We start from the raw sequence: 15,126 nt of genomic DNA, 5'->3' as shown, positions 1-15,126 counted from the left end.
CAAAGTAAGGAGGTGGGGGTCTCTTTTGCTTTTTAAGCGAACATTCCGTGTGTCCGGAAGGGCACTATGCCTTCTGGGATATATAACCGCATTTATCTCAACAGCAGTGGTCCCACTCCTCACACTAACCCACAGTGACTCACTTTCATTCTGTAGGTGAGCATCTGGCCCCAAGGGAGAGTTTATGGAAACAGAAATATTGTTCTTGTCCTTTAAAAAGCTCGTAAAATAGGGGCTTCCCTGGTGGCGCAGTGGTTGAGAGTCCGCCTGCCGATGCAGGGGACACAGGTTCATGCCCCGGTCCGGGAAGATCCCACATGCTGCGGAGCAGCTGGGCCCGTGAGCCATGGCTGCTGAGCCTGCGTGTCCGGAGCCTGTGCTCCGCAACGGGAGAGGCCACAACAGTGAGAGGTCTGTGTACTGAAAAAAAAAAAGGCTCGTAAAATAAAAAGGGGGCAGGAAGCAAGTACACAAACCAGAAAACAAAACAAAACAAAAACCCACCAAAACAGTAGTGAGTGCTGCCTAGAGTGTCAGGAAAACTACAAGGAAAGGACAGTATTTCAGAGAAATGAGGTCAAGAAGAAGACACAGGAAATGCTTCATAGGAAAAAAAGAGGCATTTTAATTGAACCTCTGAGCAGGGTCTATTTTAGAAATGATTAAAACATTAAAGGAAACTTAACAGGAAAATAGCCAATTCCATCACTTACTTGTGTTGTAGTCCAATCACTACATTACAGACACATTTATCAGTTGTAATACTCACAATGTATTTAGAAACACGTACGTTCTACTTTTTCACTTACGTCCACGTACCTACAGCTTCCTAGTGCTTTTGGCCCTCGCTTATCGTGCTAACTCGCTGTACAACCTTCCTAACGCACACACCAACCCATTTCCCATTATGGCAGCAAACAGGACTGTAACATTCTGTCCCTAAACGTCTCCACTGCGCGTGACCCTCGCTAGGACCAGCTTCTAGGCGGGGTCGCACTGCCGATGACGACCGCGTTCTCCCGCGGCACGTGAGCCGCCCCCTCTGGGCCGGGGCACAGCCCGCAGAACCCAGCTCCGGGCAGAGGAAGGGGTCTCAGCAGCGACCAGGGCCAAACCCCAGGGGGACTGGAGGCAACAGCCGGGTGAGGATGGAGGCGGGCGCCCAGGCACGGACGCGGCCGCAGCCCGGGCGGGGGGCGCCCCCAGGGGCAAAGGGGCGCTGCGGAGACCCGAGGGCACCACGGCGCACGGGGTGGAGGCGGGGAGGCCGGGGCAGTGAGGACGCGGCCGCAGCGGGTGACGGCAGCGCTGACGCCCAGGCGCAGGTCCGGGCCGACCAGCTCAGCCCTCAGGAGCGGCCGGGCCGGGGCTGTGGATGGACAGGTCCGCGGAAAGGGGTTTCTCCCTCCCGGCCCTCCAGACCCTCTGGACCTCCGCATCCGCCCGCACGCCGCCTGGGCCCCTCCCTCTGCCCGCACAGACCGTACCCCAGCGGTGTGCCCACCTTCCCACCTCCATCCTACCGCACCCCCCGGGGCCAGCCCGGTCCTTCCCAACACAGCAGCAGCGAGAAGGCTGTCACTCCTGGAAGCTACTCGCGGTCACACCCTCCCCCGAGGTCGGGGGCGTGGGGACTGGGTTCAGGCGGGGAACCAGCCAGCCTCCCCCAGAAATCGGTGGGCAAGCGTGCACCCTGAGACAGGACGGCTTCAGGGGGACGTGCCGAGGTCCAGGTGAGGAAAGGGGGCGCGCAGCCTAAGGCACACCAAGCTCCCCTTCACGGTCACGGCCGCGTGCCGCCCCTCCGTCCACAAGCTCGACTCCTCCTCTCCCTCCCAAATCCCACGTGTCGAACATCGCTACTTTCCAAGGTTTTGCCGCAGAGCACCTCTCCTCTGCCCACTTCTCTCATCAACCTCACCTCCCCGCAGGCACCCTCCACGGGCAGTTTCTCTCTCGGGCGCGTACCGTTAACAGCGGCTGAACTTACTCCCTGTCACCAGCTTTTGGGTAACCCTCCCTTCTGTCCTGTGCTCGACCCATCATGGACAGTCAACAGAACACCGATTCTTAAACCCAGGCCTACCAGCCCACATAAGTCCATTTTTTCTAGAAAATAAGCCAGAAAGAAAGCATCACGGAGGTCTGGCTAGTTGCAGAGCACGTGTGTCCTCACCCCGATGTGCTGGAAGAGCCAGGACCTCATCACATTGGTGGCGTGCTTCGGCAGGACCCCCCTCTTGTTCTTAGATGAACCGTCATCTTGATGCAAGATGCTGAGATCCTGGTTTAACTGTAACTGAAGCTTTTAAACAATTGAAAAATAACGTTAGAAAGCATAGAAAATGATGACATACCCAAGTAGCTTATGAGTGCAGGTGTAGAGAATAACCAAGGGTCTTACAGCTACGTGTCTTATTTACAGGAAAGGCATAAACACTGGGACCCCGTAGGGCTGATTTTCCGAGGATGTGGCCCCTCGCGTTGTAACCCTTTACACTCGCGTCTCAGCCGCGCAGGGGCCCCCTGTCTGGCGATGCAGGTGGGACGGGCACCGAGAAGCCCCGAGTGTCCCACCCTGCACGCAGCCGAGCCCCGCCCTCGCACACACTTGTCCTCAGCTTGTCTCCTCTGGCGACAGATGAGACAACAGCCCATTTCCTGGCCTGGAGCAGGATTCAAGCAACCGACAAGGATGGACAGGGAAGCTGGAAGGGCCACTAACTAGAGGAGCCCAGCCAGGAGAGAAAGAAACACACAAAGTGCGGACAGAGCGACCACAGAGCAGAGGGGCCAAGGCGATGACCTGTGCCCAGACGGCTCCACGGCCACTCAAGACACTGCCCCCCTCACCCTGAGAAGAGCCTGAGGTACAGCCTGTTCATTCCATCTCGGAAGGAGAGGACACGTGTGTAAGTCCCCTTAGATGAGCGTCCATCCGCTCACACAAACACGAGGAAAGAGCATCACGCCCCAGGCGTCCGGCCAGGGGCTGCAGAGATGGTGCCAGTGGCGCTCATCCCCCAGACCAGGGAGAAAACCACCACCCCGCGCCGGGGCCTCCACACAGACATCGGGACCTCGCCACTGTGATCCATGCTTTACCTTAGAACTTCTGTGTGACCACCCAGAGGGGTGGGACAGGGAGGGTGGGAGGGAGGGAGGCTCAAGACGGAGGAGATATGGGGGTACATGTGTGCATATGGCTGATTCACTCTGTTGTACAACAGAAACTAACATAGCATTGTGAAGCAACTGCATTCCAATAAAGATGTACTAAAAAAAAAGAAAAATCAATAAATACGCATCAACTTCTGTAGGTCAGTTTCAGTATAATACAGTCATAAACATCATTTACAGGACTTGGCAGTTTATTTTGGAGAGGTATCTATTATTTGTTCTTCCTCTAGATTTACATCATTTTGGATAATTCTTTAAAAGACTGAACACCAGCATCTAAACAGACAGAATTTATGACTTAAAGGAGACATTACAACCACTAACTAAAATTTCTTAAAACCTAAGATTATTACTAAGGGCATAACTGTTTTCTGGAATGCATGTGTTTGTTCATTAAAGGACTGAACAGTATTTTTTTTTAAAGACTGATTAATTTTTGGCTGCGTTGGGTCTTCGTTGAGGCACGAGGGATCTTTCGTTGCAGCGCTCGGGCTTCTCTCTAGTTGTGGCGCGCAGGCTCCAGGGTGCGTGGGCTCTGTAGTTTGCGGCACACAGCCTCTCTAGTTGAGATGCGTGAGCTCAGTAGTTGTGGTGCGCAGGCTTAGTTGCCCCGCGGCATGTGGGATCTTAGTTCCCCGACCAGGGACCGGACCCGTGTCCCCTGCACTGGAAAGCGGATTCTCTACCACTGAACCGCCGGGGAAGCCCCAAGGACTGAACAGTATTAAGCAAATGCCTGTATGCTCACACTTGTGTGCAACAGGAAAAAGAATGAAAAATGGGCTTTTAAAACTAGTTCCACTAGGGCCAAAATGGAACCTGTCTGCTGTGTTTGCCTCAATTTAATACATGACCTTCTTCATGCAATGTGACATGTATTTCATTTTCAGTGTTGCTTTTTTTGTGCAGGGTTAAAACAAATGTGGACTCATGAACAGGGAAAGTGACAGCTGGCCACATGACTCGACCTCACAGATGCCACCAAGGGGGCCTGGGGAGGCCAACGAAGCCGAGGGCCTGCGGGGGGACCGGCCAACCGGCCCACCGCCCTCCAGCAAAGCTGAGCCTGCGCGTGGCAGGGGGATTTAAAGCCTAGGAAACTGGGTGAAAACCCATTTAAGGAGGAGTGGGGCCCCCATACCACTCCCCATCATTCTCTGCGGGTGACTGATCTGCCCCCAGCCCTGCAGAGACTCGGGGTCTCTTTCCCAAAGAAACAGACCAGAGGCTGAAGACCGAGCATAGCTCGAGGGTGGGAGGAGGGGCGAGGCCAGAACGAGGGTGAAGAAGATCTGCACACAAGGTGGGAGACCCCGCCCACTCCTGCCCCTGCAACTATGCTTCCGCCCCAAGCAAGAGATCAGAGTCCTGCTCCGGGGAAATGAAGGAAGAAAAGGCTGAGGGAGCGCAGAATTTGGAGGCCAGGCCACAGAGGAGCCGGCCCGCCAAAGCGCAGCACCTGACGAGCACCAAAGAGCATTCCAGTGCCTCGTGTTTACATTTAGATGGACAGCCAACTGCCCCCAAACACCTGAACGCCTCCATCACAAAAAGCCAACAGCAAAGCAAATGAATGGTATGACGTGCGTGGGGGAAACAGGGCAAGTGCAGAAAGCAAAGCACGTGCCAACCATCCGTGAACCAAGGGTAGGAGAGCACAGTGGGCAAAGACGAGTCTCAGAAGTTACAACCACACTGAGATGTAAAACCTAACAGATGCGTTGGAAGATAAACCATCCGTGAACCAAGGGTAGGAGAGCACAGTGGGCAAAGAGGAGCCTCAGAAATTACAACCACACTGAAATGTAAAACCTAACAGATGCGTTGGAAGATAAAAGGCAAGTTCTCGAAAGCAGATAGAAAGTAGACAATGGGAATACAAATATAAAAATACAGAAAAATCAAGAGACTCGGTTCAGAAGGTCTAGCGTCCGATCAGTAAGGGCTCTGGAAGGAGAGAATGTGCAGGTTGGGGGCGGGGGCGGGGCTGTCACAGAGAGGTCAGGAAAATGTCCCAGCCTCAAGGACACGAGGTCCCTGGCAGTGCCCAGCGCAGCCGACAAACAAGACCCGCGCCAAAAACTCAGGGGAAAGAGACGCATCTGACAGAGGAGAAAACACCAAAGACGGGAAAGCGGAGCCCACACTGACCTTCTCGAAGGCAGCGCGGCTGCTAGAACACACTGACGGCACCCGGGGAGCCCCTTCCCGACCTGGAATCGTACATGCAAACCAACTGCGTGTCAAGGATGAGACCAAGTCACTTCTAGGTTTGCTAAGTCCCAACACGAGGCACCTCCCACACATGTTTTCTCCGCAAGTTCTCGAAGGGGCAGTGAAGCCTAGAAAGTAGAAGACGTGGGCTCGCGGAGAAGGGGCTCCTCAGGGTGACGCGCCGGATGCCCGACGCACGACGCCCGGCCGAGGTGGAGACCAGGAGGCCGAGAGCCCCGAGGCCACGCGGCCCCGACCAGCTACCTGACAGGGACACTGAAAGCATGCTAGGCATCCGTGAGGATTCAGCCGCCGACGCCGTGGAAACTGTGCAGGGGTGGGTGGGGGAGAACCCAGCTGCTACCTCCCGCAGCGTGGTCACGGTTACACACGCAGCTCAGCAGAAACCAGCATTTACACGCTCATGAGGATGTTCACAATGAAAACGCATCAGCTGCACTGTGTCTACATGGACGGCATCCTGGCCAGGGAGGGGACGGGAGAGAGCACAGCCCCCAGCAGGACAGAAAGCCCAAGCTACAGGTTGTACGGGTGAGTTAGGGGAGGGGATTTTATTTCAAACACGGAGGGAACAGCAGAAGCAATGGCCAGGAGGCCTGAAAGCGGTCACCCAAGGGGAGCGAAGGTGAGGGTGGGGGCTGCTGTGAGTCTGGTCCAGGCCTCTCAGCAACGCGGGCACAGGGCGACCTGATACCAGAGAGTCAAGCATCACTGTAAATCGCGAAAAGGAGGCGAAAACTTGTCACACGTCAGACAACAGCACAACCCCGACCCATACGAATAACGGTTTTGTACAAATAAGACTAACCCGGGAAAGGGGAGCAGGGTGGGGCGAGGAGAAATCAGTGGAGTCTCACTGCCCTGGCTACTTCTTATTTTCTCGGAAAAAAATGCTTTTAAATGAGTATGTACTGCGAGCACAACGGGGGACCCTTCTGTAGAGGTGGCGCAGCCCAGGAAGAGCGTCCGGCTCCTCCGTGTGACCGGCGCCAGGTCAGAAAACGCCCCCGTGGCCAATGCGCCCGGCGCGGGGAGGGGCCGGCCACCGCCGTGCGCCGTCAGAGACAACCGCGCGCTCTCTTGACCTCCAGTTTCTAGAACACAGAAGCCGTCACTGCTGAGGGACTCACCCTAACTATCTGCAGCCCAGCAAGAACCCAGACGTCGGCCAAATGAGAAGGAAAAACGCCCGGAGTGACCACAACAGCTCTGCAGGATCACGTACCTACACACGTGGGCTCCCTGGTCACAGAAGGCCCCAGCCGGGCCCCAGCCTGTCTATTTACTCTTCTGTGAAACCCCCCGCCCGCCCTGCGCGGGGCTTGTCTCTCCAGCTCCCCAGCCCTGCCGCCCTGCAAGGGACAGACACCGGGGTTGTGACTGGGAGGGGACAAGTGCAGGGTGGGCTGCGGGGTCACTGAGGACCAGAGCAGAGGCGGCTCCTGGCCAGCAGCCTCAGGGAGCAGGGGCTCCGCGGACGTGACCCAAACTCTGCACGTCTGCTATGTAAACTCGGTGAAATTCTTCCTTAAACAGCAGAACGAATGAGCCTCCACTGTACAAGTAAGCACTGGACTTCACAGTGTTTCCTTCCGCTAAAAACAGTTCACTGTGAGGCCAGGAAACGCTCTGAAAACCAGCTTTCTGTTCCCAGCCACTGTAAATGGAAAACTTCAGGCATGGTGGGCTGGCCAGGGATGGCGGGCCGGCGCTGGGTGGCTGGGCCTGGGGGCCACCTCGTGTCCTGGCCTCAGGTGTGCCCAGGCGGCCCCTGCCCCAGGCCCTCTCACACCTGCTTCTGATTTAAGAAAACACTGACATCCCCAAGGCCGGGCCTCAAAGTGGTTAACGAGGATGTACAAAGCATCTGTGCAGGCCAAAGACAAAGAATAACATAAAGAATGAATCAATGGTCTTCAGTAAGAACTGACGGCGAAAACACTGCTTCTGATTTAAACCTAGCTAAGTGTAAAACATTAAAAAAATGTGTGTGTATATCCCTAGAACGTAGAGGGGATTGGTCTCGCGTTACCACAAAGGCACAGGGAGGGTAAGACGACCCCCAGGTCGGGGCACGTCACGGCACTGCCAGCGCTGGCGTTCTGCCGGCCCAAGCCCACCCCCTCAGCTGGAGGCCTGGGTCGGGGTGAACGTCCGGGGGTCCGGGCAGGGTGCGTCTACGCAGCCTCCGCCCTGCTGAAGCGGAGACAACCACACAGCCCCGCGTTAGACGGGACAGCAGTGGCCCCTCGCGGGGAGGGACCTTTTCCTCCTTCCTTAGGCTTCTCTGAACTCTGCAACAATGTGGAAGATGAACCGTGAAGAAAACGCACGACACCGACATTCAGGTTAACTGGAGACCGCCCGCATGGCCTTCACGCCAAGGGGACGGCTGGAGCCCGGGCCGCCTGTGCCCCCGTCCCTGTGCTAACACACCCCCAAGCACCCCGCGGGGCCAGCTCACGGACCTGGGAGTTCTGGATCCGGATCGTGCCGGGCGACAGCGCCTGTGTCACCACCTGGCCTTGGGGAGTGACGACTGTGACCGGCTGATAGACTGTGCCCCCTAGAAAGGAACACGAAAAGCTGAATCACTCTCCAGTCCTAACGATTATAACCGCTCTTCTCGGTGTGCTCACCGAAAGAACAAAATCTGTAGCTTATGAGCTCTGAAAATCATTTCGAACGGCCAACAGCACTTGGCTAGCTGACGCTTCACTTGGGCGGTGGGCGGGGCGCGTGAGCCAGGGCTCCTCGTGAGACAGCACAGGGCGGGGCGGCTGGGGGTGGTCTGTGAGTCCCCTGCTTCGCTCGCCTCCATTTCCTGGCACGTATTAAAGGACTTGGCCAAAGGTGTTAGATAACAAATACTTTTATTCTAGTTATTTTTTTCATCCAACGTGCTTTCATCTTCCTGCAGAGGTTTCCCTTTGTGTGATTATGGGGAGGGTTTTAGTTTACTCTCTCCCCCTCCTTCTGTGCCCATTCCATTTTCATGATGGTTCTGTATGTGCAACATACAAGAAAAACCATCACAGGAAGAGGACAGATTCCAGAGTTCCCTGGTGCATCCGAGACAAGTAACACTAACGCTAAGGCTGCATTTTCACCTGCTTATCATCGACTTCTGACGCTGCTTAAGGTTTTCCAGGTGCTGCTAAGAGCACAATTAAAAACTATGTTATTTGAAAATTTCTGTTCGTTTTTGCTATATATTTTCAACTCCCATATAAAACCTTTCCTGCCAATATTTTTTGAGAGGGAAACACAATTTGTATAAAATATTTGTTACTGAGAATGAACAAGAACCAGGCATTCAAAGAGCTCTAGACATTGACACTCCTGTATCGGGAACTGGCATTAATTAGAAACCACGCTGATGCACTTCTTCATTCTAATATAAAGGCCTTCTTTCTGCAAAAGCTCGAGGCAAGTGTCCCTTTTTCTGTCGTCATACCTGCCACTGTTGCCATGGTGACGCTCCCCTGCTGCAGAGCGGATGCTGGTACCACGATTCCTTGGGGGCTGAGAGTGCCTGTGATGGCGCTTTGAACCTGCTGTAAGTCATGAACACACAGCGAACGGGTTACGTTATCAGAAGACAGAAAACCCATGTTTAAAACTCCAAAACACGTGGCATAATGGCATCATCAGTAAAGGAAAGACGCTTGAGGCAAAGAGCATCATCAGAGGACAAGCCTTCGTAAGGCTTGCGTTACAGACGTATCTGGAAGCAAGAGGTGCCGAACTGACTGCGTGTTAAATGTGATCAACACTGAGGTATTAGTTTCAGCTTAGCTTCCAAAAGATGATCTCTCACCTCCTCCGCATACTAAACACCCTACAGCCCTGGAGGTATAACTAGGAAGACTAAAATCACCTGATCGAGTCACACACCTTCTCCATTCAACTTGGCTCAGAGTTTTCCAAGAACCAAAGCCTCCTGGACAGGATGAGCTATTCAAAAGATGATGCCACAGGCTGGGGAGCCCCCCCAGGGGCACAGCCTGTACCTGCCCTTCCCACAGCACAGAGCACGCCGGAGCCCCCAGTGTCCACGGCTGTGGGGTGCCGGGTCTGGGCCTGGCCTACTGCAGGCTCCATGCAAGTGTCCGTAAACACCATGTCGGAGAACCTACCCATGTGAAGTCAGGTGCAAATGGGCCAATGTATCCATTTCCTGTGACGGCTGGACTGGGAGCCGGCGAGGGGCGGGCCTCTGCACCCGGCGTCCAGCACGGGGTCTGGCATACAGCAGGTACCCAGATGCCTGAGCGGTTAGACAGCCTAAGTAGAGAGCCTTCAAAGACAGTCACCCTGTGGGCTACCACATCCACTTGAACGTATGCGCTCTGCTAGGTCTACGTGAAGCTTGCTACGTAAGCTCGGTCAGGATAAAAATTAAGCAATCCAAATCAGTATTCTAAGCTCCCACATTAAGAACCCAGAAAAAGAGGAGGCAAATGGAACCAGAGCAAGCAGAAGGAAGGAAATAAGAAAGATGAAAGCAGAAATCAATGCAACTGAAAACAGAAAACCAGAAAAATCAATGAAATAAGAGCTGCTTCTTTGCAAAGATCAATACAGTGACAAACCTCTAGTAAGACGGACAGAAAAAAAGAGAAAAAAAACAAATTACCGATATCTGGAATGAAACAGGGGAGATCACTACAGACCCTGAAGATATCAAAAGATGAAAAAGGAATACTACTGTAAACCACTCGACACACGTAAATTTGACGTCTTAGACAAAATCCAACGTGAAACAGATAATCTCAATAGCCCTTTAAGTAATAAGGAAACTGAATTAGTAATTTTAAAATTCCAAAAAAGAAATCTCCAGGTCTAGGTAGTGTCACCAGAGAATTCTACCAAGCATTTAAAGAAGAATTAACACAATTAACCAATTCTACATATTTCTTCCAGAAAACAGAAGAGGAGGGAACATTCTCCAATTCATTTTATGAAGCTTATACTATCCTGATACCAAACCTAGCCAAAGACTGTACAAAAAAAAAAAAAGCTACAGACGAATATCCCTCAATATAGACACAAAAATGCTTAACAAAATTCAGGAATCTATACAAAAAGAATTACATGCCAGGGCCAAGTGGAGTTTATTTCAGGAATGCAAAGCTTGCTCAATATTCAAAAAAATCAAGTAATGTAACTCTACCACATTAATAGGTGAAAGAAGAAAAATCACATATCAATCTATGCAGGAAAGCATTTGTCAAAATTCAGCATAATAAAAACTCTCAGAAAAACAGGACTAGAAGGGAACTTCCTCAACCTGAAAAAGAGCATCTAGAAAAAAAAACAAACCTACCACTATTCCCCCGACACTGGGAAGAAGGCAAAGATGTCCCTTGAATCCCATTCCAGATAGTCCTGGATGTTCCAGCAGAGCAGTAAGGCAGGAAAAGGAAACAGAAAGTGTAGAGATCAGAAGGGACAAAACAGAACCGTCCCTATTTGCAGATGACAAGACTAAACAGGTAGAAAATCCTAAAGAATCTACAAAAAGGATCTCCTCGGACTAATAAGGAAGTTCAGCCAGGTCCCAGGATACAAGATAAAGATACAAAAATCAACTGGATTTCTACATATTGGCATGGATTCTGAAATTAAAAATATAATAAATTTACGATTGTGCAAAAGAGTGAAATACTTAGGTATAATTCTAAAACCACGTGTGCAGGAATTTTATGTCAAAAGCGAGAAAACACTGATGAAAGAAATCACAGAAGAGTAAATTAGTGGAGAGAGCGCCGCAACTGTGGGCTGGGAGAGTCAACACAGTAAAGGTGTCAACTCTCCCCAAGGTGACACACAGGTTTAATGCAACTCCTGTCAAAACCTCAGTAACATTTTTTTGCAGATATAGACAAGATTATTCTAAAATTCATGTGGAAAGACTAAGGAACTAGAATAACTAAACTAATCTTGAAAAATAATAAAGTAGGAGGAATCGGTCTACCCGATTTTGAGACTTATATAGCCACAGGAATCAAGACTATATGGTCTAGATACACAGATCAATGGGACAGAACAGAGAACACAGCAACAGGGCCTACAAGTATGACCAACTAGTTTTTGACAATAGTGCAAAGGCAATTCCACGGAGGAAGGACAGCCCTTTCAACAAACGGTGCTGGAGCAAATGGACGAACTTAGGCAAAAAAACCCAAACCTGAAAATGGGCCATGGATTTAAATGTAAAATTTTTAGGAAAAAAATAAGAGAAAGATCTTTGGGACCTAGGGCTAGGCAAAGAGCTCTTCGACTTGACACTGAAAGTATGACTCATAAAAGGAAATTTGATAAATGGGATTTTATCAAAATGAAAAAGGTTTGCTCTGCAAAAGACCCTGTTAAGAGGATGGAAAGATACGCTAGAGACTTGGAGAAAATACTGGCAAACCATATATCCAATGGAGGACTTGCATCTAGAGTACTCTCAAAGGTCAACCATTTTTAAAAATCCAATTAGAAAATGGACTAAAGACACGAGCAGACCTTCTACCAAGGAGGATACACAGATGGGAAATAAGCACATGAAAAGATGGTCAACACCGCTGGCCATCAGGGAAATGCGAATTACAGCCACAATGAAATGTCACTACACCCCTTCAGAATGGCTAAATATTACAGTGCTGCAACATGGATGAACTTGAGGACATTATGCTAAGGAAAATAAGCCAAACACAAAGGGACAAACATGGTATGACTGCCCTTACATAAGGTACCGAGATTAGTCAAGGTCACAGAGACAGAAAGCAGGATAGTGGGGTCCAGGGGCCGGGGGGAGGGGGAGGGAGAGTGAGGAGTCAGTGTTGCAGGGGGACAGGGTCTCAGGTTGGGAAGGTGAGAAAGTTCTGGAAAGGACGGTGGTGATGGTTGCACAACAATGTGAATGTGCTTAATGCCACTGAGCTGTGCACTTTAAAATGGTTAAAATGGTAAGTTTTGTGTTATTTGTGTTTTACCACAATCTTAAAAATTCATTAAAAAAAAAAGAATTAGAAAGAAATGACTGGTACACTGGCCTCCAGAAACATGGGGTCCAGGATCCAGGACACAGAGTGAAGCCTCCCTTTTTCACCCAGGAAGCCCAGGTGGGCTCTCTCTCTGGCCTGAGGGAACACATTCCCGGCACAGGCCACGTTCAGAAACCCAGAGGATCCTCAGAGCAGGAGAGCCGAGGGCAGCCCCACAATCTGAAAGGGCTGCGGCCTCAGACATCAGCACGTTTCACCCTTGCCGACGCTGCAGGGACCAAGCAGGAGCACAGGGCCCGCCGTAAATACCTGGGACTGGACAGGGGAGTACGGGCTGCCAGGTTCCCCGCTCAGGAGAGTTTCACTGTTCATTTTCGTTTTTAGACAAGCAATATAGCGACTGCAGAAATCTTTGCAGAGTTCATTAACCTTTTCCAGCTCAAGAAGATGAATACGCAGAACCTGGATTGCTTTTACCATCTAGAAGCAAGAAAATGAAGACTTTCAGACCAGAAAAAGGGAGCATGACGGTAAGTTATCATTATCACCACACGACTCTCCTTGGTTATGAGCTTGGTAATGACTCAGCTTGGTTATGAGCCAGCCAAGGCCACCTGTACCGCCAGTAACAGGAGGAGAAAGACACCAGATGTTACGCAGAACCACCAAGCATTCCAGCCCCACCGACCTGTGGCTTGTTGTTTCGGCTCCACGTGGCTGCAGGGACAGAGGCGGTCACAGCTCCGGAGCCGCCGGGCCTCGACCTTGGCCTCACCTAGCGACTCACCCTCTCCCCGCTACTGCTCCTTCATCTGTAAATGGGGATGAATCCGTACGCACCTCCCGGGTGGTTCTTAATGTTGAAGAAGTTCAACTTACCAACTCTGCCTTTAATGGACTCTGCTTTGGGCATCAAGTCTAAGAACTATGCCTACCCCTAGATTAGCCCCAGATCCTAAAGAATTTCTCTTACAATTTTTCTAAAAGTTCTTCGGTTTTATACAAAGTCACTACATTTGGGGGTAATTCGTCTCCCAGCAGTAGATAACGGACACTAGTGATGAACCATTACCATAAACACCACTTCCTGTGAACGAGCAACCTAAGACTCAGCTCCTTCCCCGTGACCTTGGTGGTGACAGTTCACACATCTCTGTGGAATCAACCAGTCAGCCAGCCAGTAGTGAGAATGACTACTAAGTACCAAGCTCTGCTAGGCCCTGTGCTAGGGCACCAGGCAGGAGAGCCCTGGTCCCTGCCCGCCTGGCCCATGCTGGCTACGCCCGTTCCCTCCTTGCTGATGGCCGCATACAGAGATGCGGAGGCAGAGAGAGCATCAGGCCCTCATCCCCAAAAGGCAGGCACTGTTGGTCCCATTTCGAAGACGAGGAGACAGACTCAAAGTCAGACAACTCACCTATAAAATCTATTTGGCTGTAAGCGTGGAATATTAATGAAAAATTAAAAACAGTAACACCTAAGACCAAGGCAGTTTATTCAGGGAAAAGTTTTCCAAAGACCCTTTCCTGCTGATGAGGGGCCTAGGGCTCTGGTCTGGGAGCTGGCCAACTCTAGTGGGAATCCAGCCCCAGACACAGGCTGCCAGGGCTGCCCGGTGCTGAAGGATGCCACTCCCCTTGGGCATAGCAGTGATGTCAGCCCAACGAACTCTCCATTGCTGTCGGGAAGCACAGAGAACCCAAGGTTTTGGAGCACTGGACCTGGGAGGGGGGCACCTGCGTGAGCCAGGCTGGCTTCAGACAGGAAGCCTAAGGGAGGCCGTAAGGGGTGTCGGTCCCTTGATAGGCCCGTCCCTGCTCTGTGCTCACAGGCCACTCCGAGTCCTCCACAGTCTGTCACCCACCACCAGTGCCAGCCTCCAGACAGAGCTGTCTTGGAGAACAAAGTTGTGGTCTACGATCGGGGAAGAGCCAACACCTGAAGCTGGGCCCAGACACGTTCCCAGGAAGCAAGACACAGGGCACGCCGACCCCAGTGGACCTTCCTGAACATACAGGAGGGACTGAACCCCCAGCCCACTCAGGATGCAGGCTCAAGCCATCCTGTTGGATTATTACAGGAAGGGGTCAACAGAGAAGGCTGGAGACCTGGCGACATTCAAGTCACACACGGAAAATTATCTCACGAATTGTACAGTTCTCCCCTTCGGCAGAGCCACAATCTGAAGTTCTAATTAGAAATTTAAAATTTATCGAACAGATTAAATTTAGAAGAAATAAAAATTAAGACCATGTATGTTACTTACTAAGTTGTCAGTTTCTGGATCCTCACAAAAGAAGGGCTTTCCTTCCTTCTCTTGCCTCCTTACGAAGCTCTCAATGTCCACGTCAAAGCTGGCAGAAGTTGTGCCTTCCGAGCCCTGTGTGGACTGCTCACATTTTTCAAACAACAAAGCTAATAGTGGAAACAGCGGATGCCTGGGGGGAAAAATTTAAAAGATGTGTTCTACACTTTCATGAAAATGTTTTAGTATGTACATATGCAATGTTTTATATAACAGTTTTGCTGAGATATAATTCACACGCCACACAATTCATCTATTTACAGTTTATAATGCAACGGATTTTCGTATAGTCACAGAGTTGTGCAACCATCACCACAGTCGATTTTATAATATTTTCATCCCCCAGAGAAACCTTGTAACTGTTAGCAGTCACTCTCCATTTTCCACCAAACCCCAGCCCCAGGC

At 51.2% G+C, this 15,126-nt stretch overlaps 1 protein-coding gene across 8 annotated transcripts in view; it reads right to left on the bottom strand.

Annotated features, from left to right (window-relative positions):
- PKNOX1 (PBX/knotted 1 homeobox 1) overlaps nucleotides 1-15,126 on the bottom strand; it is a 47,638-nt gene that overhangs the window by 7,078 nt on the left and 25,434 nt on the right. For 6 of the 8 annotated variants that reach the window (XM_060151005.1, XM_060151007.1, XM_060151006.1 and 3 more), the window contains 5 exons: nucleotides 14,683-14,854; nucleotides 12,726-12,896; nucleotides 8,873-8,972; nucleotides 7,884-7,981; nucleotides 2,177-2,305 (listed from right to left, as the gene is read on the bottom strand). In XM_060151005.1, coding sequence (XP_060006988.1) covers nucleotides 2,177-2,305; nucleotides 7,884-7,981; nucleotides 8,873-8,972; nucleotides 12,726-12,896; nucleotides 14,683-14,854 — 670 coding nt within the window. The remainder of the gene's footprint in view (nucleotides 1-2,176; nucleotides 2,306-7,883; nucleotides 7,982-8,872; nucleotides 8,973-12,725; nucleotides 12,897-14,682; nucleotides 14,855-15,126) is intronic. The other 2 variants (XM_060151011.1, XM_060151012.1) reach the window with 2 other exon arrangements.

Source organism: Lagenorhynchus albirostris, chromosome 5, assembly GCF_949774975.1.
Source record: "Lagenorhynchus albirostris chromosome 5, mLagAlb1.1, whole genome shotgun sequence".
Lineage (NCBI taxonomy): Eukaryota > Metazoa > Chordata > Mammalia > Artiodactyla > Delphinidae > Lagenorhynchus > Lagenorhynchus albirostris.
Note: the sequence above shows the minus strand (reverse complement) of the source record. Positions and strands in the feature narration are given on the sequence as shown.